We start from the raw sequence: 27,974 nt of genomic DNA, 5'->3' as shown, positions 1-27,974 counted from the left end.
CGGTGGCGAGGAGATCATGACACACCACTTTAGTAAGAAAACCAACAACCAAAAACACATTTTCAAGCATCTGTACTGTGCAGCATCAGCTTAGGACAAAAAAAGTAAAAAGAAGAAAATGGGCCACTATAAAATTAACCCGATGTAAGGCTTTTTGTTAAACTATGACTAAGGATTTTGTGCATACACTCAACAAAACTGACAAGAACATCATAAGAGCATATCGTTGCTTTATCTATAGCCCAATCTGTGACCTTCCCCTTCACTACAGCTCAGGGATGAGGTCACATGCGTGCAAGTGCACTCCTTCAACAAGAAAACGTAAAAAAACAGGAGTGTACTGTATATGTACAGTTAACATTTCTTTTTATTTAGTAAAACCCCAATAACACCTGAGGCTGATAGTAAAAATGCCTTCTAAATCCTGACCAAAGTTTTCGTAAAGAAGAATATATGGAAGCTGTTGGGAAGAAACCTCTTATCCCCACTTTTTAACTTTGCACGTTTTTTTTGTCTCCGTACATTAACACCCTACTTGAACAAGCATTACACAAAAGTTTCCGAATTAGAAGATCTACAAGATCAAAACGTGGCGCAAAGTGACACGTTTTTGAGCTTGGCGATCTGCTATCTATTTATTTTATTTTTTTAATTTGAAATTCTGAAAAGTAACATGGACATTTGAGGTTTCCACTAGACAGATATTTAAACTGAAAACTTTCTCGGCTTGAAAGGTACGGCGGCGTATACAGTAGGTGCAACAGGCCTAAATGGGTTAAACATTGTGTGTGTGTTGTCGTCTGTGGTTATTGGAATGACATAAAGACAGTTTTAGATATCGATAGTGTGAGTGACACCAGCAGCATACAATCAGTGATTGGCCCCTCTGTTGGTGGGGCCAATCTGGAAAAAGAAAAGGTAAGAATTGGATTTTTTTTTTTTTCATTTTCATGCTCTCATCCCAGAACTACAAGGGGGAAGTCACAAACGGGGCTAATCGTTGTTGTCAGGCAGAAACCTTGTATCTCCATATATAATCTTTTACGTGTTTTTTCCCTCCCCCTTCCCTTTTCTTCCCTCCTCTTCCCTTTTCCTACTAGCTCACAACTTGTCACAACATCGTGACGTGTTGTGAGCTTGTAGAGCTGCTATTTTAGGGGAAATAAAATAAAGTGAAAGTGATCTGAATGTCTTTCTGTGGGTTTTCATGAATATTGAACAAATGAAATGTATTAAGAGCTACTGACTGGATAATAACTACATTGGATCCATTGGAACACATGGTTTATTTTCCTGATATAAGTAAACGATTTGGACATACAAGGTTTCCACCCGACAGCGACGATCCAGAAAGGTTTCACATGGCCATTTAAGACCCTCTAATCCAGTGGTTCTCAAACTTTGAAATTAGAAGGTCACCTGACTTGTAAGGGTCGATTTAGACCCCCATAAAGGAACCTAGAGTCCCTGAAATCTGCTTTGAGAACCATTGCATTGGGATAAATATATCAAACTGATAATGGCAGAATTTCCTTGATTTGCTCTTAACCGGTAGCATAACCGTCAGTGGAAAAAAAAGAATAGCCGCTTCCCCATTTCTACTTGTTTTAGAGTTTTCATCGATTTTACTTTTGAATTGATGAGGTGTTATTGCATATACGAATAGAAACAACGCCAATCCAAATGTTTTGTTTGATCTAATCTCAGGACTCAGTCGTTTCGCTGGCGTTCCAATCCACACTGACAGATGCAAAGCAAGCAGACGTTTGAAAGTGTTTCTGTGGGCTCATCATGGAACGTTGAAAGATGCAGCCTGAGAACGCGAGCACGTTCACATCTTCCCAGGGTCCTCTTTGAGGGTGACTGTTCGGTTGAACACCAGCTGCAGTGAAAGGAAAGGCTTCTGTTAGCAGCATACTGCTGGTTCTGCAACATTTAGTCACCTGCAATTCATCTTTACTTAACATACTGTAACACAATGGTTCCCAAACTGGTGATGAGGGGGGTCCCCAGATGATTAGCTTAATGTGCAACATTGCTTTCTCACTCAACAGTAAACAAGCCAACATGATATTGTACAGTATAAGTGTATACAGGGTATCTGCACATTTCTAAAGTTACAATTTCATGACATCTAAAAGCTCACAACACTTTGCGGTGCGAGGCGTTGTGAGCTTGCAGTTTGAGTTTGAGTTGGAAACGTATCAAACTAAATGGAATGCCTACAATTCTAAGTGCTTGTTCATACGATTATTTTGGGGGGGTCGCAGCCAGAAAAGTATGGGATCCCTTACTGTAACAAACATTTTTTTTGTATTTACTGTGTGTGTGTGTGTGTGTGTGTGTGCGCGTGCGTGCGTGCGTGCGTGCGTGCGTGTGTGTGATTGAATGATGTGCTGTGTATGGGATCCCTTACTACTGTAACAAACATTTTTTTTTGTATTTACTGTGTGTGTGTGTGTGTGTGTGTGTGTGTGTGTGTGTGTGTGTGTGTGTGTGTGTGTGTGTGTGTGTGTGCTCGTGCTCATGTGTGTGATTGAATGATGTGCTATAATAATGAACTTTCATGGTACTGTACCTTGTCTGCTGTGCTGTCAGGGTCCATGGAGAAGTATCCCACCCTCTCAAACTGGAATTTGTCAAAGACCTTGGCTCTCTTGACCGATCCGTCCACAAAGGCACTGTTGATGATCTGCAGTGAGTTCTATAGAACGTGACAGAAAGAAAGAAGACACTTGTTGAATAACTACAGAGGGTTCATGTACAGCAAGATGCTCTTCTTTCTGGGGTCTCGTCAACAGGCACTTACAGGGTTGATGTCACTTAGGAAGCCCATGGGCACCTCCGAGGGATCCTCTGGGTTTTTGTGCAGGAATCTGCAAGCACAGTATGAGATGTTCGGTTTGATAAGACATGTAGACCAGGGGTTTTCACCCCAGGGTGACGGGGCACCCTGGGGTGCCGCGACGGCAGTCCAGGGGTGCCGCAAGATCATTTGATAATATTTGGAATTTATTTGGACACTTGAAAAAATATTTAGTATCATTTTAAACTTGAAGTACAAAGTCAGTTCTAACCAAAATGGCTATTATCTCAATGTTTTCCTCGCAACATAATCACTAAGATATCGTCACTGTCGGGCAGAAACCTTGTATCTCCAAGTTTCAAATGTGCACGTCTTTTGCCCTGCTTCATCATACAAGACTGTCGCACAAAACTAGTGAAAACAGCCGATCTACAAGCACACAACGCCTCGCGATGCAGGGCGTTGTGTGCTTGTAGATCTGCTGTTTTCACTAGTTTAGTACATTTTATAGATGATAAATACAAAACGAACGGTTTTGGACATACAAGGTTTCCACCCGACAACGACGATATGCTATAAATATAAGGTGTTGGGAGTGAAAATTATAATGTAGGGGTGCCTCGGATTAAAAAGATATTCATGGGGTGCCCTGAGACAAAAAAGTTTGGGAACCCCTGATGTAGACTGATTACTGGGCTGTTTGTCAATATAGGGATGGGACGATCGTGTATTAAGATATAAAACAATAAAAATAAAAAATCGCAGAGATGTAAATTTATCATGAAATTGTCCTCCATCATACACTAGGCTGAACTAGCTTTTGTTGAGCTGCAAATTCAGTACCACTTAAACCTCTTGATAAAACAAACCTTTAAAGAGCGAATTTGGTAAGCTCTTATTTCACTCCACACAAATCGATTCACCAAAAATAGCAGATCACATTGCAATGCGTTGTGAGCATATTTTGATTAGCACTGTAATACTGTTAATCGCAATTATATTCGCCACAATAATCGGAACATGTAATTTTCATATCGTCCCCATCCCCATGTCAGTCACAGTGATGGTTTTGGTGTTAGCTTACAGTCTTTCGTAGAGGCGCACTTCACACTCCAGAGGCTGGCTGACCCAGTGAATAAAGGCCTTGGGTTTCTCTGCAGCGTCAGTAGAACTGCTACACGTCACCTCCAGTTCCACCACTTTACCCTGAGCACCCTGACACGCAGAGGGGAACCAAACACACCAGAATCAACTTTACTGTCACGTCACAGGACTTTACCCTGAGCATCCTGACACGCAGAGGGGAACCAAACACTTCAGGATAAACTTTATTGTCACATCACAGGACTTTACCCTGAGCATCCTGACACGCAGAGGGGAACCAAACACATCAGAATCAACTTTACTGTCACATCACAGGACTTTACCCTGAGCATCCTGAGACGCAGAGGGGAACCAAACACATCAGAATCAACTTTACTGTAACATCACAGGTTAACAGGCAGTGATGGAAGTATTACATTGACGAGAAATACTCTTTTACAAGTAAAAGTCAGGAATTAAAAATGTACAACGATTTTAAATGTATGCGTTTACCTTGCTTATTGATAGTAATTGATAGTACTTGATAGTAATTGATAGTACAATAATAGTACTAGTAATAGTACTATAGTACTTGATCGAATTTATCTTTTCATCTAGAGTAAACCCAAAAGTCCAAAAGTTGAGTTCAATGGAGGAGTGGTGCAAGCTTCGCTTGACCATCCTCATAATACATAATATACATAATATAATAGTCAACCACACTTGCAATTTCCCAGCTGATTGTAAGTCGATCTGGATAAGAGTGTCTTGTAAATGCCTAAAATTGTTCATTACAGTAGTTTCCCAACCTGCACTGACTCACAGTTAATCCCACAATCACCTGCGCACGACTGCTGCCTGCTTCCATAGATAATTCTATTTCGCACCATGAGAGCAAATAGCACTGGAACGTCAGGACTCTTTACCTTGATGACCTTCTGCACAGAGATGACGTACCCAGCATGCCTCAGGCCTACTGGCTGGTCTGGGGTCAGTCTCTTGTAGCCCTTTTCCATCACCTATAAAAAGGAAGATGCAACAATCTGTTAATTTCTACTAATCCATTCAGTTTCTTACAAATATGGTGTAGATCAGGGGTTTCAACAGGGGGCGCCAAATCTTTGCGTGATAGGATCATGTTTTTTACATGAACCCTTTGAACTCTAGCATCCCTATTCTGAGTGGAACATTAGCCAAAAATAGCAGATCTACAAGCTTACAACGCTTGTAGATCGGCTATTTTTGGCAAAGAGGTTTGTAGAGGGAAAATGAAGAGCAGTATTTGACGGTTCAAGTGGTTAAATGTCTGAATGTACAGATTACTTCAACACGATAAGTGCTGTCAAACAAGTCTAAGCCGTCTAAGAAATCTATGAACATAACACAATTCTATACAATGTAATGGGGGGTGCCTGCTTCATCTCTCTCTCAACTAAGGGGTCCTTGGCCTGAAAACGTTGAAGACCCCTGGTGTAGATATTCAGGACTCTGACCTCTCTGAAGTCACTCTGTTCGATGTAGAGGGTGCGGGTGAATGGAACCACGTGGCTGCCCTTTGCCTCGTCGGCGGGGAAGTCTGGAACGCTGAGCTCCGACTGAGAGGAGGAAGAGGAAATACAGGCTGGGTCAGTGTCACGTAAAAAAGTACTTTTAACTAGCCTGGCACGGCCAGACTGATATATCATATTAGTCTGGAATCTCTGGCTGGAACCTGCATTTCCAAGAGGTGGATAAAATAAAATGCCACTGGTGATAAACCCTCCCCCATATTTGCATTGGGTGTGCTGATTGGTGTCCCACAAGTTCAGGGGCAGCAAAATCCAATCGCAAGCGGGCCCCAAAATTATTGGCACATCACAGAGATCTTAACGATAACATTAACATGAAACAATATGTAATAATGTCATGGTATTTTTGAGCGGAGGTAAACCGCTCCATGGAGTGGCTGTGCGTGTGTCTGTAGCCTTTTTCCTCAGCGTTTTGCCATAGCAAAACGTGTGTGTGTAGCATAACCTGTACATCCTAGACTCTGAAGTCTAGGATGTACGACCACCGCTCACTTCACATTGGGTGTGATTTTTTTCTTTAAAACCTTGAAATTTACATTTTCATGGTGATACCAATAAATAGGAACTTTACGTTAGTTCCATTGATCCAAGCTGGAACACAATCGCACGGATTGATCTTTAAAATGAACATGAATGAATCTGAGTGTGTGTGTGTGTGCGGTGTGAACAAACCTTTGCGTCTGCAGGCAGGTTGGTTATGGTGACTTTGAGGGGTTCGAGGACGGCCATGGCTCGCGGCGCCGACTCGTTCAGATCATCTCTCACGATGGCCTCCAGTAGGTGTGGCTCCATGGTCACCTGGGCAACCGTCACCCCCACCTGTACAAATCACACGGCAGCTTGAGCACTGTTGCTCCACTAGGCCCACAACCTGTTACATTATATCGTAATAATATTCTATTATTCTTACAGTAGATCGGTTAAAATAAGGGATTGCTTTACAGAAACTTAATTAAACCCATGCCTAAACTTCACGACAACAATATTGCCTAATCTTAACCCATTAAGACCTGGAATTATTATTATAATTTTAGCTATTGAAAAATAGCTGATCTACAAGCTCACTCTGTGCCGTGCTGTGTGCTTGTATAACTGCGCTTGTGAGCTTGTATATCTTCTATTTTTTAATAGTTAAAGTACAATCTGTTATCTTTAGTCTCTTTCATAGCAAACTAGGGGTCCTTGAAAAAGTATAAAATAATGCGTAATAATGCTTTCCAGGTCTTAAACCTACACTTAAACTTAAAGTTATACCATGTAACTTTTTTTATAAAACAAATCTTAAAATTGTCCTAACTGTTAAATCGCTAAAGTTTTAGAACCCCCACTCCATTAATTTCAGATTCTAAAGCCCTCTCTTTATACGTTTTCTATGAGCCGTGAGGGGGGGAGAATTTCGCGGCAAAATGACGTCATCTGCATCATGTGTATACGTTGGCCAATCATATCGCCGATCATAAACACATGGTACACTACCGGCCAATCACAGGCGCATCTTGCTGACTTCTCAGGAAGTAGCTTGCCTCAACATAACAACAACATACTCGGGTGAAGGAGTCAGTTTAATTTCTCCGGAATGCCTGAACGCACAGGAACCAGGGACCCCTCTAAAGATAGATCTCGGCGAGCTGCAGGCGGACGAGGCCCGGTCCGCAGCGAAAAACGTCCGAAAGACGCGGACGCGACCGCGGTTTTCTATACAGCTCTGACCACTAGTTGAGCAACTTACACAGTATAGCTTTCACTACGAGCTCAGTGGCTTTGTTGTTAGAATGTCTGCCTTGAGATTGGGAGGTCAGGGTTCAATCCTTGGCCGAGACACCAAAGACTATACAAATGCAGGGTTTCCTGCAGCGCTTTATTGTCCAGGCGGTCCACCCGGCCTCAAATCTGTAGCACCCGGCCAAGAGTCTGGTGAAAATTATGCAAAGTCTCTCCTAAACAAACAAACTATACTTTTGTGTTTGTTTAAACAACTTCTCCTATGTTGAGGGCAAAAAATAAGAATTAATCAAAATGAAGGGAATTCATTTAATCGAATGCCAGAGTCCCCCCTTGCCTACCACCTGGCCAAGCCTTTTTCCTGCAGGAAACGCTGAAATGATGATGAAACCCAATGCCTCCCTGCTGGATCTCATGCTAAAGGTGACTTAAATGTAACAATACTTTAAAGTAACAATATGCCTAAAGACTTCCCTGATCAATGAAGGGCAGCATGGTTTTGGAATAAAAGCAGGTACCATCTACCGTAATCCCCCCTCCCTCCATGCTACCTACCCCCCCTCCCTCCATGCTACCTACCCGTGCACAGAAGTTGTTGATAGCCTTAGCTGGAAAGCCCCGCCTCCTGAGAGCAGTCAATGTGAAGAGACGGGGATCATCCCAGTCTCTGGAATAATTAAAACACAGTCAGATACGTTATAATAGCATTCCTATTCTGGGATGAACATCAGGCGAAAACCGCGAAATAGATGATCTACACGCTCACATTGCGTTGCAATGCAATGCGATGTAGACCTGATATTTATTGCAGAGCAAAAACAGGAGTGGGCCTAGTATCTTGGGAATCTGCCAGTCAAGTAAGCATAGGATTTAATTGGTTAAAAACGTCCAACCACCGCACACTACATCAGGAGCAACTAAATGTTCAGGCTGCAACGTGGTCTTCACACCTGGAAACCAAGCCAAATTAAATATAGGATAAATATGTGGTTGGTTATCCAGGTTATACTTTTGAACCATATAGAGGGATACTCGTTTTTGCTCTTCTATAAAATTATTATTTTAAATGGCATCAATTTGACCAAATAGTTTACCTGACGACTCCCGTCTCCACCAACTTGATGATCTTCCTCTTGGAGACGACGGTGTATGTGAGGTTCAGGCGGCCGTACTCCCACTGCACAGGGCAGTACACATCCACGGCGTTGCACAGCCAGAAGTATGACGACCGCCTATAGGACAAATGGAAAGAGCATCAACGACCAGCTACGTACACAACACGTTCATCGGCCCGCGATACCGCAACATAAAGCAAAGCAACTCTCGATGACCCTAAATATCTAGATTTAGATGCCCGTCTTATAATCTATTGACTAAATGTCATGTGAAGTAGGGGTGGGCGATATGGAAAAATACAATATCACGATATTTTCCCAAGCTGTATCACGATACACGATTATATCACGATTCTTTTTCACGTTGGTTTTCATGGTTATTTTTCTAATTACTTGACAAAAACTAGACTCTCTGGGTTCCTTTTGGGAGGTCTAAATTGAACTTGCTCTGACAGTATACAAATGAAACCAAATGGACCCTTACGGCTTAGGGGTCCATTTGGTTTCATTTGTATACTGTCAGAGTTAAGTGGAGACCTTGACATTTTAAAGTTTGAGAACTACTGATTTAGACAAAAATGCAGGTTTAAATTGAATTCTGCAAAGAATCTCTGTATTAACGATTAAACAGGATTTTTTACAAGGCTCCCTCTATTGTATCACGATATAGACGATATTTCTGAAAAGGTATATCGTGGAGACATTGTATCGTCTCAACGATAATTATCACCATATCGCCCACTCCTAATGTGAAGCTTCACCAACCAAGAGCCATACATAGATTTACATGGCCCATTTGTCCTACTTATTATGCACCAGCAATATGTGCTAGCAATTTATATCAGGTCGCACTTATTGATGGTGACGTCACCAGGAATGCTGGTCCCTCATTAGCTAAGGGTGAGTTTAATAATGGTTTGATAGTAAGATAAATAAGTAGTGCTTAGAGACAGTGTGTACCTGGCCTGGAACTCTTTGGTGCACAGTGAGTGTGTGATGTTCTCGATGGAGTCACACAGGCAGTGAGTGAAGTCGTAGGTGGGGTAGATACACCTAGGGGGGAAAGGAATTCAAATGGATTAAAATGACTATATTTTACATACACAAATCTACAATTATACAGATCTGGGTATCGTGTATGAGTATAGGTATACCAGTGTTTCTCAACCTTTTTTCTGCATGGGCACACTTTTCATGTCCCAAGAATCCATGGGCACACCAACATAATACGGGTGTGTAAATATCGTCACTGTCGGGAAGAAACCTTGTATCTCCAAGATTCAAATGTGTACATTTCTTCGCAAAGTAAAGCCCTGCTTCATCATACAAGGCTGTCGTACAACAGTAGTGAAAACAGCAGATCTACAAGCACACAACGCCTCGCACCACGAGGCGACGAGGCGTTGTGTGCTTGTAGATCGGCTGTTTTCACTAGTTTAAATCATTTTTAAAATGATAAATACAATACTGGCTTTCAAGCTGGCTTTCAATACTGGCTTTACGATACTGGCTTTCAAGGGGCACACTTGACCCTTCTCACGGGCACACCAAAGGTCCCCAGGCACAGTGGTAGAAAAACACTGAGGTATACACATAAAATATGCATACACTTGTGCCACAACACATGCCTTTTGTTTGATCACTCCTGTCACTTACTGTACGTACAGTATGTGTACGTAACTTGATCATACTACAGCACCACACAATTGTTTTTTCAAAATCAGCAGATTCTTTCGCGATGCGTTTGGAGCTTGCAGATCTGCAACTTGTGGATTTGAATCCTGAAAAGAAACCGTTTTTGAACATACAAGGTTTCCACCCGACAAAGACGACAAGCCAGTGTTTCTATACCAGTGGTCGGCAGCATATTACCCATTTAGAACGGGTACACATAATTGTGTATCATTATTTCATGCTTTAACTATTGAAAAATAGCAGATCTACAACCTCACAGCGCTGCACCGAGTGCCGCGCTGCGAGCTTGTAGATCTGCTATTTTTGAAAAATCGTGAAAATTAGAATTTTGACACGATTCTATAAGTGTCTTTTGAATCCTTCTAAGGTTTTTTGAAAAACCCAATGTTTCTTTGTCAGCAATCTGGCCAGCCATCGTCAAAGAAAAGGTCCTTTTTCACTTAACTGGAGCTCAGTTGGTCTGTTCTTGAGAGACTACTATGTCAGTGGTTCTCAAACCTTTTCATGTGAAGGACCCCCAAAATGATATGTATTTGGCCACGGACCCCCATCTCAAAATATCTAGTTCCAGGGACCACCCCCAGAAGCAAAATTTGAGTTACAAACGTTCGCTTTAAAAATACATATATTCCAAGATTTGCACACCTTCACAACTTTTTCAAAAATAGCAGATCTACAAGCTCGCAGTGCCGCGCTGTGAGCTTGTATATCTGCTATTTTTCAATAGTTAAAGCAGTCAATAATTCTAGGCCTAAATTGGTTCATCACAGGCGATCCATGGGGGGAAAAGAAACATTTAGAAAAGCGCGGTACCATTGGTCTCCGGTGCGGTGGTGCGGGGTGTATTTGATGCGGTAGGCCACGGGGTCCATCTTGCCGTCCTCCATGACCATCTTCATGCGCAGTGTGGCCTCCCCCTCGGCGAACACGCCCCTCCTCATGCGCTCCAGCAGCACCAGGGACTCCTCCGTGGGACGGTCCCGCCAGGGGGACGGGGGCACGTTGTGACCCTTCAGCTCCTCGCCCCGTTGGTGACACACGTAGGCCTGGCCCCTGGAGATAGATACCTTTATTATCCCACGGGGGAAATTCAGTTGCCCAGAGGCAGCACAACAGTTAAGGTTACAAGTTACAGAGAAGTAAGAAAAAGAAAAAGAGTACTGTAGTATACAGTCCAAAGATCAAGCACAAAAAAAAGATAAATAAAACATAAAGTGTCGAAAGCTATTGCAAAAAGACATAAAGTGACCACGAAACATTCAACGCTCATAAGTGACACGTCACACACACAAAAAAGCTATACTCAAGCATAACTTTGCAAACAGTGCCAAACAAAAAAGTGCACATAACAGTCACTGCTAGTCAATGGTCTGGTCTGGTCTGGTCTGGTCTGGTCTGGAGACCCAGACCAGGTCTGGAGACCCAGACCAGAAAGAAAACTAAACTGATCAACTGTCAGGGTTCCTACACACATCTTTACCAATTAATTTCCTAAACTTTTCCAGAATATTTAACCCAATTTCCAGGACTATATAACAATAATTCAGCTCAATAACAAGTCGCTTACTCCTATGCGCAATGCCCAAAGACAGGTAGTGTATGCCACTGGTTCTCAACCTTTTCAGGCTGTGACCCCTGAAATAATCATGTTTTAACTGGGGACCCCCTCACCCTGACGAGCACTAAGAGTTGAGGAACACGTTTCTATTGTGAAAATAGCAGATCTACATGCTCTGCTATTTTCACAATTTCTGCCTCTAATATTTGACAATTTGGCCAATGTTTAATTTGGACCTTCCAGGACCCTTGATCAATTCCAAAACATTTCCAGTACTGGAAAAATATTTTTCTAATTTCAAAATATTTCCAGGAATTTCATGACCGTGGGAACCCTGAACTGTCCATTTTCACAATTTCTTCTATAATTTTTATCCCACAATTTTGTAACCTATTTTTTCCACCCAGTGCCAGTTGCCTATGTAATCCTGGGCTCTGCTCTCCCTCTGCCGCACCTGGAGAGACAACGGACTGACCTCATGCTTCCTTCAATGCATGAGTAGTCCAAGTTGTTTCTTTTCACCTGACAAGGGGGGGGATTTCCACGGTTTGGAAGTAGCGCGTGGAAGGAACACGTTATTCCAACCAGTTCCTTTCCCCTCCATTAGGCGCCCTGGTTGGCCAGGGGGAAGCATTATAGAGACGAGGATTACTGTATGTTTTTGTGAGGGTATCTACCCTCCCTAGGAGACACGGGGAGAACATGCAAACTCCACACAGAAAGGCCCTTTCGCCAACCCTACCTAGGGTATGAGCGCTGATGACGCGGTGGAGAGAACACGCCCACAGAGTCCCTCATTTTTACATTTTGATATATCATTGCTGTCGGGTAAATTAATGGCCTACTTGATCATCTACAGCGTCACACAAACGCATCAAGAAGCAGATCTAAAAGCTCTAAATGTGTTTGAGCTTGTAGATCAGCTACTTTAGCTATTCTTTTTATTTCAATCCTGAAGAGTTTTGACGTTTTATGACGTTACACCCGAGATGTGATACATTATATATTTAAAATAAAAAGGTAATCAAATGCAGCACTCTCTAGATTTACAAGCTCTGCAAATACAACATGCTTGGAATGCACTATAACTATTTCTGCACGCAACAACTCTTAAGCATTGATGTAGCGTTACACTTGACATTCTCGTCAATGCACATGGATTAAGGCTAAAAAATCTCACAATTGAAAATGTTTGCATGACAAAATTCTTATGTGGGATTTGTAAAAAAAGATTTGTAGAAATATCCGAGATGATTACTTTTTTTTATGGAAGATGCTTCAGAACATAATGCTATTTGCTAGTTTGACCACTTCAAATGCTCTAATCTTAAAATAATAACCTAAAGTAGCCTTTCTACTTTTAGATCACCCAGTATTTTCGCTACGCAACATGATTCCATAGAAGACATGGTGGCTTCTATGGCAGGGGTTTTCAAAGTGGGTGACGGGGCACCCTGGGGTGCCATGATGCAAGTCCAGGGGTGCTGCGAGATAATTTGATAATATTTGGAATTCATCAATATCATTACATCATCAATATCACTTCTCTATGCTTAGTAAAACAGACCTGATTTGCACTGTACTTGATGAGTTCTTTTTCCATCTACGACAACTCTCTTCACCAAAAATAGCAGATCTACAAGCTCACAACGCGCCACGCTGTGAGCTTGTAGATCGGCTACTTTTGGTGAACCTTCCCGCCAGAATAGTTCAAGGGGTTAAACGTCAAGTATAAAGTTATTTTCCGTCAGTTCTGATGGAAACGGAGATTTCTCCAATAGGATGTAAGATTCTAAAAATTAATTGTAATTCAGGGGTGCCGTGGATGAAAAAGTTATTTCCAGGGGTGCCCGAGTCAAAAAAGTTTGAAAACCCCTGTTCCATGGAATCCAAAAGAATGAAATCAGTCTTGGCTACTGAGAAGTTTAACCCGTCAATGCAGTTGGGTGTGTCCGGGTTGTAAAGTTCACCCAACCCACCCGCATTAGAAGACTCAACCCTTTACTCTGCTTACTTGTCAATGAGAATCAGGGCCAGGTCATAGAGCTGCTGGAAGTAGTCGGATGCGTGGGTGATGTCATAGGGTTCATAGCCTGTGTGACACAAACAAACTAGGACATTAACCAAAAGGTCGACAAGTCGACTTAGTCGACTTCATTACACAAGTCGACTCCCACCAGGGAAAGTTGAAAGTCGGAAAACACAAAAAACAAACTAAAAACATATTTTTTCACCATATTTTTGCTCCATGTGTACAGCATTCAAACCGTAGCATTGCATATCGTCAAGGAAAGAATGATTCTCTCCTTTTCCAAATGTGTTTTTTCAGTGGAATTGAGCACAGCGTTTCGTGTTTTTTCCCCCGTCCACACACAGTGTGATAACGTCATTAAACAATAAAGTCGACTCAACTTTTTACTGAGCCGAGTCGACTTGCAAAAATCATAAGTTGTTAATGCCCTAAAACAGACACAGTAGGAGTCACACCGTGGACACTGGACAGGCTGTTCTCATGCACATCACACGTCACAGAAGCCCTTTTCCAATACGAGGTGGGAAGTTCTGGGAACCAGAACCTTCCAGAACCTTTTTTTGTTCTGGTTTTGTTTCCATACCGTACGGCCTGGTTTCAGACAAGGTTCTGGGAAAGTTATTTGGGTCCTGCTCTTGATGTAGTCAGGGTTCCCAGTTCCCACACATCTTTACCAAGTAATTTCCAAAACTTCTCCAAAACTCTTCCAGAATATTTAACCCAATTTCCAGGACTATATAACAATAATTCAGTTCAATAACGAGTCGCTTACTCCTATGTGCAATGCCTAAAGACAGGTAGTGTATGCCAGTGGTTCTCAACCTTTTCAGGCCGTGACCCCCGAAATAATCATGTTTTAACTGTGGACCCGGCACCGAGCACTAAGAGTTGAGGAATTTTGTATAAGACGGTTCTATTGTGAAAATATCCGATCTACATGCTCACAACGCCTCGCGTTGCGAGCATGTAGATCGGATATTTTCACTATTTCTGCCTCTAATATTTGACAATTTTGGCCCATGTTTAATTTGTCATTTCAGAGGTATTAAAAAAAATCAATAACCAAAGACAATGCATAGCCATTTTTTCCCAGGACCTTCCAGGACCCTTGATAAATTCCAAAACTTTTCCAGTACTGGAAAAATTATTTTTCTAATTTCAAAATATTTCCAGGAATTTCATGACCGTGGGAACCCTGTGGAATGTTCTGGTTTTAGTTCTGGTTCGGCCCTGTGGTGGAGACGGGGCTAGTAGAGACTACATCACTGACATTATCTATTATTACAACTCAGCCAGCCACTCCACCATGTCCCTGATGTATTTTATATTATTATTGTGATAACTGACCCAGCCACTCCACCATGATGTATTTTATATTATCATTGTGATAACTGACCCAGCCACTCCACCATCTCCTTGATGTATTTTATATTATTATTGTGATGTCATAGTGATAACTGACCCAGCCGTTCCACCATCTCCTTGATGTATTTTATATTATTATTGTGATAACTGACCCAGCCACTCCACCATGATGTATTTTATATTATTATTGTGATGTCATAGTGATAACTGACCCAGCCACTCCACCATCTCCATGATGTATTTTATATTATTATTGTGATAACTGACCCAGCCACTCCACCATGATGTATTTTATATTATTATTGTGATGTCATAGTGATAACTGACCCAGCCACTCCACCATGATGTATTTTATATTATTATTGTGATGTCATAGTGATAACTGACCCAGCCACTCCACCATATCCTTGATGTATTTTATATTATTATTGTGATGTCATAGTGATAACTGACCCAGCCACTCCACCATATCCTTGATGGCAGTGAAATACTTCTCCTCCTCTTTCTCTGGGTTTGTGTCATCATACCTGAGGAAACAGATACCGTTGTTGGCCTGCAGGGGGAGACACAGCACATGTGAGACAGAGAACATGGATAATAATAAGAGGTATTATTAACTCATTAAAAGCCAACCCCGCGATGTCGCGTGAAAAGTAATAGAGTATCTATAGTGCCATCCACGCGATGTCGCGGGAAAAGTAATATATTACTGTAACGGCGAGTAAAAATACCTAGTACTTGGCCGAAGCTCCGGAGACGAAATCCGGCGCTGATTTGTCATCATCACGGCTCCACGAGCACACAATAGTCATCCCATAACATTGAGGTGGACGGCCGATCTCATCTTTAATGTCCATTATCTCAAAACTACACTTTAGAAGCTAGGATGGAGGCAGATGCTCGCTTATTTTACACAGTTATAAAAGCTCCCGGTCGGCCATTACACAACTCCACGTGGACACGCATCGGTTCCGGCGCACGATCCGATGACGTCAGACCGGAAGTGATTGCGCGGTGGACTTCTGGCCTTCAAAATAAGACAACGCAAGTGAATGGGACCTGAAGGAGGCACTTTGGACATTATAATCCGTTAATGTCTGGGGCTCAGAATGAGTTAATACACAGTTATAAACATATTGCTGTACCTTAGCATAACCAAAATTAAAGTTGATGGCTTTGGCATGTCCGATGTGCAGGATACCGTTGGGCTCTGGTGGAAAGCGTGTGCGGACCTAAAAGGAATTCAACAATCTGTTATTTTAGGTGAGAACCTTGTATATGACCTTTATGGATTTCCTTTCTCACCTACACTTATTTCTCTGTTTTATATTATTGCTACCTTTGTATAGTTATTGTACGAGAAAAGAAAGAAAAAAAAAGGAATTCAACAAATTGGAGCCTAAAACCCGAAAACATGTTTCGGGGTCGGCAGTGGCTCAGGGGTAGAGAAACCGCCATTAGAACACGGAGGGTTCCCAGTTTGATCCCGGGCTCCCCCTGAGTTGGTGTCGAAGAGTCCTTGAGCAAGACTCTGAACCCCTACTTGCTCCCGGTGAGCAGGTTGGTGCCTTGCATGGTTTCCTCTGCCATCGGTGTATGAATGTGTGTGTGAATGGGTGAATGTAATGCACAATCTATGTAAAAGCGCCTTGGATAAAGGCGCTATAGAAATGCACCATTTATCATTTATGTTCATTTGGACAGACAGGCACAAGGCAAGAACGTCATGGTCATTGTGATCGTTTTAACCACATGAGCCTTAGCGTCCATATTCTGGGGGGTGAACTTTAGAGCGTGAATAGCAGATCTACAAGCTCACAGCACGCAGTGAGGTTGTAGATTGCTATGGCAAGCCGTGAGCTTATTAGACTATTTTAGGTTTTAGTTTGGTGAGGGTAGAAAATCAGCAGACCAAGTATAGAGCCCTGAAAGCTACCAGTAAGACTCCCTAATCAGGAGATAAGCGACCGTCAGGTCACATGTAAAAATCGGTCTGATGGTGGCGCAAAATGGGACAGATCCATGTTGATGACTTGACTCTAGACATTCTGTGTACTGCTTTGCGTGATTTTAGGGAAAAATCTGTAGGAGCAGTGTGTTTGAAAAAATCAGCCTGATGGTGGTGCTACATGGGACAGATCTACGTTGATGACATGAGTATAGATATACAGTGTAGCGATTTGCGTGATTTAAGGGCAACATTTGTTCATGTCTCCTACCTGTCCACCTGTGATCTCTAAGTGCTTTTTCAGCAGGTCCATGGTGTTCTCTGTAACCACGTAGCCATCCGTCTTATGGTTCTCTCCTGACAAGATAAAACATTGTCCCAAATGTTAGCGTACAGAACATTTCCTTTACAAGAGGTACTGTTTATGTGTATGAAGAGCAGAGCAACATGGAGATGCACAACAACTGATCAAAGTGTTCATTTTTATCTCACCTGTTTTGTGGAACTTGAGAGCCTCTCCTCGCAGCTGCTCCATTAGAGACTTGGCTTCAGTCTTCACCTCACCTGAACACAGGGATCACAGGGATTTTTATGCACCTTTTGGAAATGAGAAAACCTGGCCATCTTTGTCACCCACAGATCCTTACCATTCACTGCCTCCTCCTCTTTCTTCATCTTCGTGTCACTCTCAGTGGCTTTGGCCTTCTGAACCTGAACATGAAGAACATCCACATATTACCTTCACTCAACCACTTAAACCCTAAACCAGGGTTCCCCAATAGGCGGCCCCGCGGGCCATTTGCGGCCCACGTGGGGCTACTGTCTGGCCCCCACCAACCCCAGTAATAATGGTGATATAAGAGCAGCAACAACACTAGTATATCGTCATTGTTGGGTGGAAACCAAATAATGTTAATATTCCAAATGCTCCAGATATTATTTTCATTCACGAAACAAGTAAATCAGTTGTCATCTTTGAAATAGGTTGTTCTTTTGATCTGTATTTGATAGCTTCATATCCAAACTTATGAAACATCAGCCCTTGGTAGAGCGCATCAAAATGTATCTCAAAATGTGTACGTTCTTTCACAAAGTAAAGCCCTGCTTCATCATACGAGGCCGTCGCACTAAAGTAGTGAAAACAGCAGATCTACAATCACACAACGCCTCGCGGTGCGAGGCGTTGTGTGCTTGTAGATCGGCTGTTTTCACTAGTTTAAATCGTTTTTAAAATGATAAATGCAAAATGAACGGTTTTGGACATACAAGATTTTCACCCGACAACGACGATATCTGAACTGTCACTGGAGTAGCGGGAACACCACCGTCGCCCCCTGCAATGCTGTGGCCCTCGGCTTGGTACCCTAGACATAAATCGGCCCTTGGGGAAAACTAATCGGGGAACCCTGCCCTAAACTGTGCTGCAATACAACACGTTGTAAGCTTGTAGGTCAGCTATTTTCACAGAATGTTCCCCCCCAGAATAGGGACACTAGTATTTATGTGGTCTTGGCTCCTGTGCTTACATTGTAAGTCTGGGAGAGAGAGAAATGGGGTTTTCAACGGCCTAGAACTAAAGAACCGCTGGTCGGAAAGACTTGCTTTTATAAATATTCCGTGACTACTTGAAAAGGTAAGAAAAAATGATATTCTGCGGCAGTGGTTGCTATTATTATGCATGCATTTACTGGGAACATGAATGAGTTAATGGTTCCCACACATCTTTTACCAATTAATTTCCAAAACTTTTCCAAAACTTATCCAGAATATTTAACCCAATTTCCAGGACTATATAACAATAATTCAGCTCAATAACGAGTCACTTACTCCTATGCACAATGCCCAAAGATAGGCAGTGTATGCCAGTGGTTCTCAACCTTTACAGACCGTATCATATTTAAACTGGGGACCCCGGTACCCTGACGAGCACTAACAGTTGAGGGATTTTGTATAACACGGTTTTATTGTGAGCATGTAGATCTGCTATTTTCACAATTTCTGCCTCTAATATTTGACAATTTGGCCAATGTTTAATTTGTCATTTCAGAGGTATTTACAAAATCCATAACCAAAGACAATGCATAGCTATTTTTTCCAGGACTTTCCAGGACCCTTGATCAATTCCAAAACTTTTTCAGTACTGGAAAGATATTTTTCTAATTTCAAAATATTTCCAGGAATTTCATGACCCTGTAAACATCAGTGAAAAGGGGTTACTTTCGGTGTATGCAGATCTATTCTACAAGCTTACAACAAGTCACAACATAATGCACTGAGAGTTTCTTGATCGTCTATCCTCCATTTTCAGCAAACAGATTGGGGTGGGGGGGAAATGCCCTGGGGAACCCTGGTCAGCCAAGTAGCATATAGGGTTTACTGGTTAACTCAATAAAGCAAAAATAACTAAATACTGTAATTATCTACCTTAGGTTTCTTCTCAAGGTCAGCCTCTTTCTTGGGTCCCAATAGGTGCAACACCTGTAAGGCGCAAACAACAAATGAATTCATTTTATTACCCGTCTTGTTTGAATGCTTGATTCCAGTGATCGAGTTATACCCACAGAGGCGCCGCCAGAATAGGGCTCCCATAGCGGATATAAAGTCGCCTAAAACGGGTACTTTCCTATATTAAATCATATTAAATCGGGTATTTCGCGGATATAAAGTCGGCTAAAACGGGTATTTCCTATATTAAATCATATTTTTCCTTTCACAATATTAATTCGGGCTTCACATTGGCTATGTTGACAACTCCAGGCAGTCTTTTCTGTTCATATTAACTCACCATTATTGCTCAGCCTCCAGTTCCCAATTCCTCCATCTGATGATCTGAGCTCTGAGCCATCCAGCCAAAAGTTCCCGTTCTGGTAGCATAAAGTCGGCTAAAATGGGTATTTTTCTTTCTCAAAACAAGGCGGGTCGGGTTCATATTTATTTACTAAAAAAAACAATGTCACGGGCACAGGCTACAGTCTTGCTCACAAGACAGCGTTGTCTTGTGAGCTGTCCGAGTGTCCGCCTTCCTTTGCCGTCCGGGCCGTGGCTAGAACAGACACTCGACGCAGTGGTTCCTAGCTTATGGGGAAAGAAAGCCTGGTAGGCGAGGTTAGGGGAAAGGTAGGAAGTAGGAACCATTGCAGCGAGTGTGTTATAACCCGGACGGTAAAGGAAGACTCACACCCCACATTAAATGCGCCTGATTTATAATAATAAAATTAATAGTAGGATTAAACGGTGTGATGTCATTGTTTGTCTTACTTTTAAGTTTTAAGTTTAATCAATATTTGTTCCTTTTCTCACTCACCTCCAATATAAATTTAATTCCATGATATTTACTTCTTTCAGAGGTAGCAAAAGTGAATTGTAAACGAGCTGTTTTCCCCCCTTTCCATTTGCAAATAGGCCTACATTTATGGACTGACCATTTAGTGAAGCCTATAATGATTAATATTTTAATAATGATTACATAGCCTACTTTTATTCTCATAATTATTTATTAATGTGGGTGTGCATGCGTGGTTTGGGTAACAGCATGTGTACAGTATGTGTGTCCACTAAACACAAACAGTGCTGTGTTGCTCAAATTAACTTCACATTGTAAAATGAAGACAAGATTCAACGTATTCTCCTCCACTAGTCCACTCCAGTCCCCTCTCCTCAGCTGCTCACTGCACGGAGCGTTCGTCTCTCTTCTTCCTCACTGTGCAAAATTCAGTCCTCTCAACTATCTCTATCTCGCTAGCGCCCCCGCTACAAACAGTGCAGGCGGCTGGCTGTATTGCACCTATGTTAACTGCACTCCTTGCACTGTGAAACTGAAAATCCTTGCGTTATGAAAATTCGATATTTGCCGGCAATGTATGGTGGGAATACGTTTATCTATTTGGACATTTAGGTATGATATGTGGGACTGTCAGTAAAAAAATAATAATTAAAAAAAAAAAAAAAAAAAAAAAAAACACACTTGGGAAAAAAAGAGACCCCATAGGGGTTTTTGGCTATGGGGTCCCAGACTTTATCTATGGGGGCTAAGCCCCTACTGGCACCCACATAACTCGAACCCTGCTTGATTCTGATTGGCCGAGCGCTGAAATCAGCTGTGAATTATAGGCATATAATGACCGCTCCGCTCTATAATTCACCGCTGCCTCATCAAAGACTCAGAACACCTGCTGCAGTCAGGCTGCACTGTGCGAATTTAGTACCGTATCCAACATGTCAGCCATGTAAACAAACACGCAGCGTCATTTACAACTAAACGTTGCTCTCAAGAATGTTTTTAAAAACATTTGAGGTGAGAAATAGACAATGTAGTAACAGAAAATGGATTCATTTGATCAGCACTTCCTTGTTTTCCAAGGCGACCCATGGGGGGACGCCCAGCGCAACACTTGTGGAACACTTTCAGCCGTCTGTAAACAAGGTAATACTTCATTTTGTTTTTAGTTTTGAGTCAAATTATTAATTGTATTTATTAGCCGGGTAATAAGTGTTATAAGGTCTTGCTGCTTGGTCATTATGGCGTATATGGACACTTCAGGCTGATAATTATCAGGCCGTCGTGTCCATATACGCTATAATGACCAAGCAGCAAGACCTTAACGCATACCTATCATACTCCATTGGAGGGCAAGTGTCACTGCTCCAAAATAACTGATTTTGTGACATCTTCATCTTGAAGATCACTTAGTTTAGGAAAGCTACCCTTACACTGTTGTAAAATGGACAGCCGTACCCACTAATAATTCCACGCACAGAATGATAAGACATAAAGCTAAGTCGTAGGAATGCTGATGACAAACCTCCCTCTGTAAAACCCACCTGCATGTCAACTTCATTCTTGATGATCTTCCCGTCGGCCCACTTGAGCTCGGCGCGCGCCTCTCCTTTAAGGAACAGAAAGGCTGATGAGACACTACGGTATATTTCAACTTCACCAAGGTAGCAAAAAATAGCCTATCTACAAGCTCACATTCTTCGTATTAAAGCTATACTGTGTAAGTTGCTCAACAACTGATACAGGCTACGACTCCTACACCAGAGTAAACACTGTTGTTGAGGCAAGCTACATCCTGAGAAGACGGCAAGACGCGCTGAGATTGGCCCGGTAGTGTATGATCCGTGCTGTGATTGGCCGGTAGTGTATGATCCAGGAGACAACGTATACGGAAGGATGCAGATGAAGTAATTTTGCCGCAAAATCCGGACCCCGGCCAGGATCATAGAAAACATTTACAGAAGGAATTAGGGGCTGAAATTCACGGAGTGGGTCTTCTAAAACTTTAGTGATAGTTAGATCAAATGTAATATTTGTTTAATTGAAAAGGTTACATAGTATAACTTTAAGTAAAAGTTAAAGTGGTTAAGTCTGACTGTGTTATTACTTTTACTCTGTGATAGAATTCTGAAATTCTCCCCCAACCCGACCGGACCGGACCCAACGTTTTAGGGCAGGGTAGGGCCTAAAATGTTGGCTAATTAGTCGGGCCAGTAAAGCCCATTTTCCACAGGCCCAACTCCACACCACTCCACACCACACCGCCCACTTGTGCCAGGTTTTCCACTACACGGACCTGGGTAGAGTGGTGTGAAAGTGGTACTAAACAGGGTACTAAAAAGTATCCACTCTAGAGTAGGTCTGAGCTAGGCCAAACAGGGCCAAACACTTCATAATGACTGATCACTCACTGACTTTTCATTTAGACCACCAGGATATAGTTGTAATACATGATAATAGACTCTATTGTGTTATAACTACTATTATAATCTATTATAGTGTATTTTAATTATCATAGTAACACATTAATACTTTATAATGTATTATAATCACAGTTATAATCCATTACAGTGCATTATAATTAGGATAGTTGTAATACAAATTTATATTGTATTATAATCACAGTTAAAAGGGTCAATTTGTTTCTTACCGATAGGGGTACTTTTTTGTAATGGAAAATGTAGATATTTTTATGTGGTGCGGTGTGGGGTGGTGTAGTGTGGTGTGGTGTGGTGCTAAAACTGCAGTCGAAAAGGGGCTTATGGGCCCAGTTAAGCCGGGCCTTCATTGTCAGGCCTGTTGAGAACTCTACAGCGGATCCATGTAAGACAAGTTTATAAGATCACCACTGAACTGCAACTGGCAGGTTGCACAGGTCTCCGCCACCTTTTTCTGGAAAGTAAGGGTTTTGGACATACTGTACATGGTTTCCAGCCAACAGTGAACATGTCATGGTGAATGAGAGGTCGTACCCATCAGCAGACCCATGTTGTAGCGGTACCGCTCCTTTAAGAGCTGCTCCCTGTGTTTCTTTATCACCGCCTCCACCTGAAAACAACATGGACATCATTCTGACACAGGGAGGGTTTTAACTGAAAACATGGACACCATGCTTACACAGGGATGGTTTTACACCCTTTATGGTTCAGCACTCCTACATTCCAACAATAAAACATTAACTACCGTACATGCATACTTATATAATACATATATACAGTACACAACTACACATGCATGATTGGGGTTGATGCTCATATATGCTGTATATGACTTTCATTTTCATTCTGACCACCTTTAACAGTGTCAGTAAGTTTCATTCTGATACTCATAATAAAAAGGCCCTTTCATTTTCTCATGGATCATTTCATAATATCCACGTCCATAGTGCAGTTTTGATTTGAGACCCTTTCAGTTTCTAACTATCCTTATAAAGGAGCACTTCACCCAAAAAAATATAACCCACGAAAATTATGACAAAAAGCAATACAGGCAGCAGTCAGTTCGTTCCCATCCCAATGGCCACGGCCAGAGAGGGCACTGCACCAAGTGTTCAAAAATACACATTATTGATTGTGCACTTACTGCATTTTCAATCTGCTCTGGTGTGATCACCACCCCCACTCCACACGCCTTCTCAAACTCCCCCTGGTTGATGGGGTCCGTAGGGTGGTGGTTCTTTACAAACTCCAATGCAGCTGCGGACAGAAAGAGAAAAGAGGAAATTCCATTACAATTTAGGCATTTGGCAGGTGTGCTTAATCCTTAGTACAGGGATCTTCAACAGGGGGTCCTCAGAGTTACTACAGGGGGTCCTCCAAATCTTTCAATCCTAGTGTCCATATTCTGAGAATTGTAGCCAAAAATAGCAGATCTACAAGCTCACAACGCATCGCAGCGTGAGGCGTTGTGAGCTGATAGACGCCCTGGGCGAACGGCCTAGCGGAAGAAAGGATTGGTATTGGTGAGTCTGCAGTTCTAACTGCGATGGGGAGTTTGTTCCGCAGTATGGGAGCCAGGAGGGAGAAGAGTGTGGGGCGTGTGGAGCCTTTTCCCGGATGTTTTAGGGAAGGTTTGACAGCTTCCCTGTGAGTTATGCGTGTGTGTGCGTGTGTGCGTGCATGCGTGCGTGTGTGTGTGTTACCTGCCAGCTGCAGTTCAGTGGTGATCTTGCGCCGGGCGATGTTCTCAGACAGGAAGGCCAGCAGCTTGGTGTCTTTGAGGCGAGAGACCATGGTGTACAGCAGCGTACCCATGGCCCGGTCCAGCCCTGATCCATGCACATTCTGGGCCTGTATTATAGAAAGACAACGTGTCATGAAGTGTGGACCGAAAGTATAAAGGGGAGCACACACTGAACGCGAACGGCTGCACAGCGTCGCGTCACGGTATCGACGCACGTGAAGTGCCATACGGTAACCCCAACTGGATGCGGCGCGCTGCCACACAGCACATCCATTTCCCCGGTGGGGAGAACCATGGGAGAACATGTTCAACACGCGGCAACGCTGGAAAAATAGAACAGCGGCGTATCGGCGCGGCAGGCGAGGCGGTAGACCCGCGACTGCGCACGTCTGACGCCGCCGGTGTTCATTGAAAATAATGGGGCCGTATGTTTTGACGCGGCGCCTCCGCCCCGGCCCCCGCCTCTGCGCCGCCTCCGCGTCCGGTGTGTGTTAGGTCGCGGGTGCAAGCGGACAAAATGGGTTTCCTCAGACGGGTGGCTGGTATCTCCCTTAGAGATAAGGTGAGAAGTTCAGTCACCCCAGAGAGACTTGGAGTAGAACCGCTGCTCCTACACTTGGAAAGGAGTCAGCTTAGGTGGTTCGGGCATCTGGTACGGAACGGATGCCCCCCGAGTGCCTTCCTAGGAAGGTCCTCGATGCACGTCCCACTGGGAGGAGACCCCGTGGCAGACCAAAGACCAGATGGAAGGATTATATCTCCAAACTGGCTTGGGAAAGCCTCTGTATACTCCCTGAGGGAGTGGAGGAAGTTGCTCGGGATAAGAAAATCTGGAAGTCTCAGTTGGAACTGTTACCCCCGCGACCCGATTCCGGATAAGCGGTTGAAGATGGACGGATGGATGAACGTGGTGGTACACACACCATTCAAAACAATAGCTGAAAACCTCCCAAGATGGCGCTACCTGTCCATTGAACTCAATGGACACTCATTCTAAAATGAAAGCAGCAGTGACACACAGCTATGGATGGGTGATAATATGGTGATAAATATCGTTGAGACGATACAATGTCTCCACGATATGCCTCTGCAGACCACCACCACGCTACTCCAGTGGCTGCTATAACTGCTGGCAGCGGGAAATGAGGATTGAGCGGAATTGAAGTGTGAAGAAATGATTATGAAAACACAGGGCAAAGTTACATAATAGGCCTTTAATGTTAGGGGATTGTTAATGGAGTTGATCATTAAGGGAGTGACAGGGCTGCCAGGAGAGGATGTGACAACATGGTCCTCCATCTATGATGCAATACATATCTGTCAAGCTGAAAGTGACACTTTAATGGCATTTACAGTTACATGGCTGGAAAAACTAGAAAGACTAGACAAGTCTTTCTGGCATTCATTTATTTTGTAGAACCTGCAAGATTGCATTTATTATCTCCTACAACAGTATGAACTGTCTTACGGTAACCCGCCTGGTCGATTCATGTCTACAAGAGGCGAGCAGTGGTACCAAAGTGGATTCCAGGGACTCAGTGGGTTCCTTTAGGGAGGTCTAAATGGACCCAGACATGTCTGTAACTCTGACAGTGTACAAAAAGTGTTCATTTGGTTCCATTGTGTACACTGTCAGAGTTAAGAGGAGACCTTGAAATGTGAAAGTTTGAGAACAACTGGTGACAGTGACGTGGTTATATTATAATATCAATAACCCCATAAAGACAACAACCATCATACATAATAAGTAAGTTAAGAGGAACAGAATGGATATGGACGGTTGCAGTCAGCCAGGCACCACAACAAGACAAGTCAGCCAAGAGCCAAGAGCAGCACTGGCTCTAGCTTCAGCCCAATGAGTTTTATTAAGGTTGTAAATGATACCTGGATAATGGCGTCCTTCAGAGTGGAGCTCAGAGCTTCATTTTTAACAGTTTCCTTCGCCTTCTGTTCGCTCAGGCCGATGGACGTGAAGAGCGCTATGGTGTCCGCCATGTTGGTTCACACAGCATTACCAACCACTCACACCGGCGAAACGTGAAGCTGACAGCACAGCACACGACCTGGCGTTTCCCAACGGGTCTGAGCCATAACTCTATGGTCTGAGCTGCGTGTATCTATTCTGCATCAAGCTTGAGGCAAGACCGCACGTTCAGAGTGAATATTTTTTTTAGGAGTAGTTCACCCCCAAAATGACCTTTTCTTTTCTTCTATTGATTACTCACGCCATGGAGACTTGAGCTCAATAATATTTTTAGTTTTTTTGTCGCATTCCTAAGACAATAATTTAAACTTACCCGGTTTCCCCAAAAAGGGCCATGCATTTGGGTCCCCATCCGGAATCAATGGGGGTGTATTTATAATCACATTTTGTCTTGGGAATGCGACAAATACAAAAAATATAGGCCTATATATATATATATATATATATATATATATATATATATATACCGGTATATAGCCTTATTGAACTCAAGTCTCCATGGTGTGACTAATCAATAGGAGAAGAAAAAACGAATTTTAGGCGTGAACAACTCCTTTAACATTAATATTTGCTTCTGGGGGTCCCTGGAAGTTGGAACAAACATATTTTGAGATGGGGGTCCGTGCCTCCGTGGCCAAATACATATCATTTTTGGGGGTCCTTCCTTGACATTGCACTCAACGCACTGGTGTGCCATGTTGTCGTTCGTTTATTCGGTGCACTTGGTGCGTTGTCGTTCGTAAATAAGCCACACTGAACGCACTCTCCAACGCCACGCCCACTGCACTCACTACACTGAGCACACACCCGGTGCGGGTTTCCGAACGCACCCAAAGTTTGAGAGACCCAGAACCACTGATACATAACAGGCCGATTCTAGAAAAGTCTTCTAAATGTTATCGGTTTTCTTAAAATAATAATAATAATTAAAAAAAAAATGCTATATCAGTGGTTCTCAAACTTTGTCGTGTCAAGGACCCCCAAATGATATTTGGCCGCGGACGGACCCTCATCTCAAAATATTTTTCACTTTAAATTTGGGTCTATTCTGCATCTGGCTTTAGGCCCAAGACCAGTTGGGAAACCCGCACACGTGAAGCTGACAGCACACGCCGCGCGGCACACTTCAGCCGATCTACAAGACCACAAAGCGTCGCGTCAGCGACGCTTTGAGGTCTTGTAGATCGGCTAAAGTTAGAGGAACCGCTTCCTCTAGTCGCGGTGAACATATAATCCAATCACACGCGAGTTTCTGTGCGTCCGACCAATCAGGGATTACGTTTGTTAAAGCTCCCGCCTACTATCGCTTCAGAGAGCCAATCGGCGCTTGTGTTGACATCGGAAGGGGAGGGGTTTACTAAATCTGTGCAATGTTGCGTCAGATCTGCGGATCGATGTGATTTGCGTTCCAGTTTGAATATCCGGTTTACAGCGGATACGGAAACGCATGTATGTATGTTTGCGTGAAAGTTACCGGATATGGTAGGCGGGCTTTAGACCGAAAAATAGCACTGAACGGCAAATATAAACCAGGATTTCCACAGTTACTAACATTAGTTTTGTACATAGGTAATAAACACATGTAACAATCAATATCAATGATTAAAAATATATATAAAAAATCATTATTATTAATTAT

The 27,974-nt window shown here is 42.8% G+C and overlaps 1 protein-coding gene across 1 annotated transcript; it reads right to left on the bottom strand.

Annotated features, from left to right (window-relative positions):
* Window positions 1-1,091: 1,091 nt before the first annotated feature.
* On the bottom strand, window positions 1,092-26,366 carry qars1 (glutaminyl-tRNA synthetase 1). Its single transcript, XM_080733491.1, has 23 exons — window positions 26,236-26,366; window positions 24,311-24,458; window positions 23,752-23,864; window positions 23,142-23,217; window positions 21,714-21,778; window positions 19,317-19,370; window positions 17,540-17,603; window positions 17,385-17,456; window positions 17,164-17,249; window positions 16,090-16,176; window positions 15,398-15,497; window positions 13,562-13,640; window positions 10,803-11,042; window positions 9,255-9,347; window positions 8,274-8,411; window positions 7,759-7,846; window positions 6,130-6,276; window positions 5,383-5,484; window positions 4,816-4,908; window positions 3,891-4,021; window positions 2,810-2,876; window positions 2,579-2,704; window positions 1,092-1,882 (listed from the first exon to the last, which is right to left on the bottom strand). Exons 1-23 carry the CDS (start codon window positions 26,344-26,346, stop codon window positions 1,832-1,834), a joined length of 2,331 nt encoding a protein of 776 aa, XP_080589617.1. The 5' UTR covers window positions 26,347-26,366; the 3' UTR covers window positions 1,092-1,831.
* Between the last annotated feature and the right edge of the window lie 1,608 nt (window positions 26,367-27,974).

This window comes from Nannobrachium achirus (assembly GCF_963921795.1).
Source record: "Nannobrachium achirus genome assembly, chromosome: 9".
In the NCBI taxonomy this organism is placed as follows: domain Eukaryota; kingdom Metazoa; phylum Chordata; class Actinopteri; order Myctophiformes; family Myctophidae; genus Nannobrachium; species Nannobrachium achirus.
This window is presented reverse-complemented; position numbering and strand designations above follow the sequence as displayed.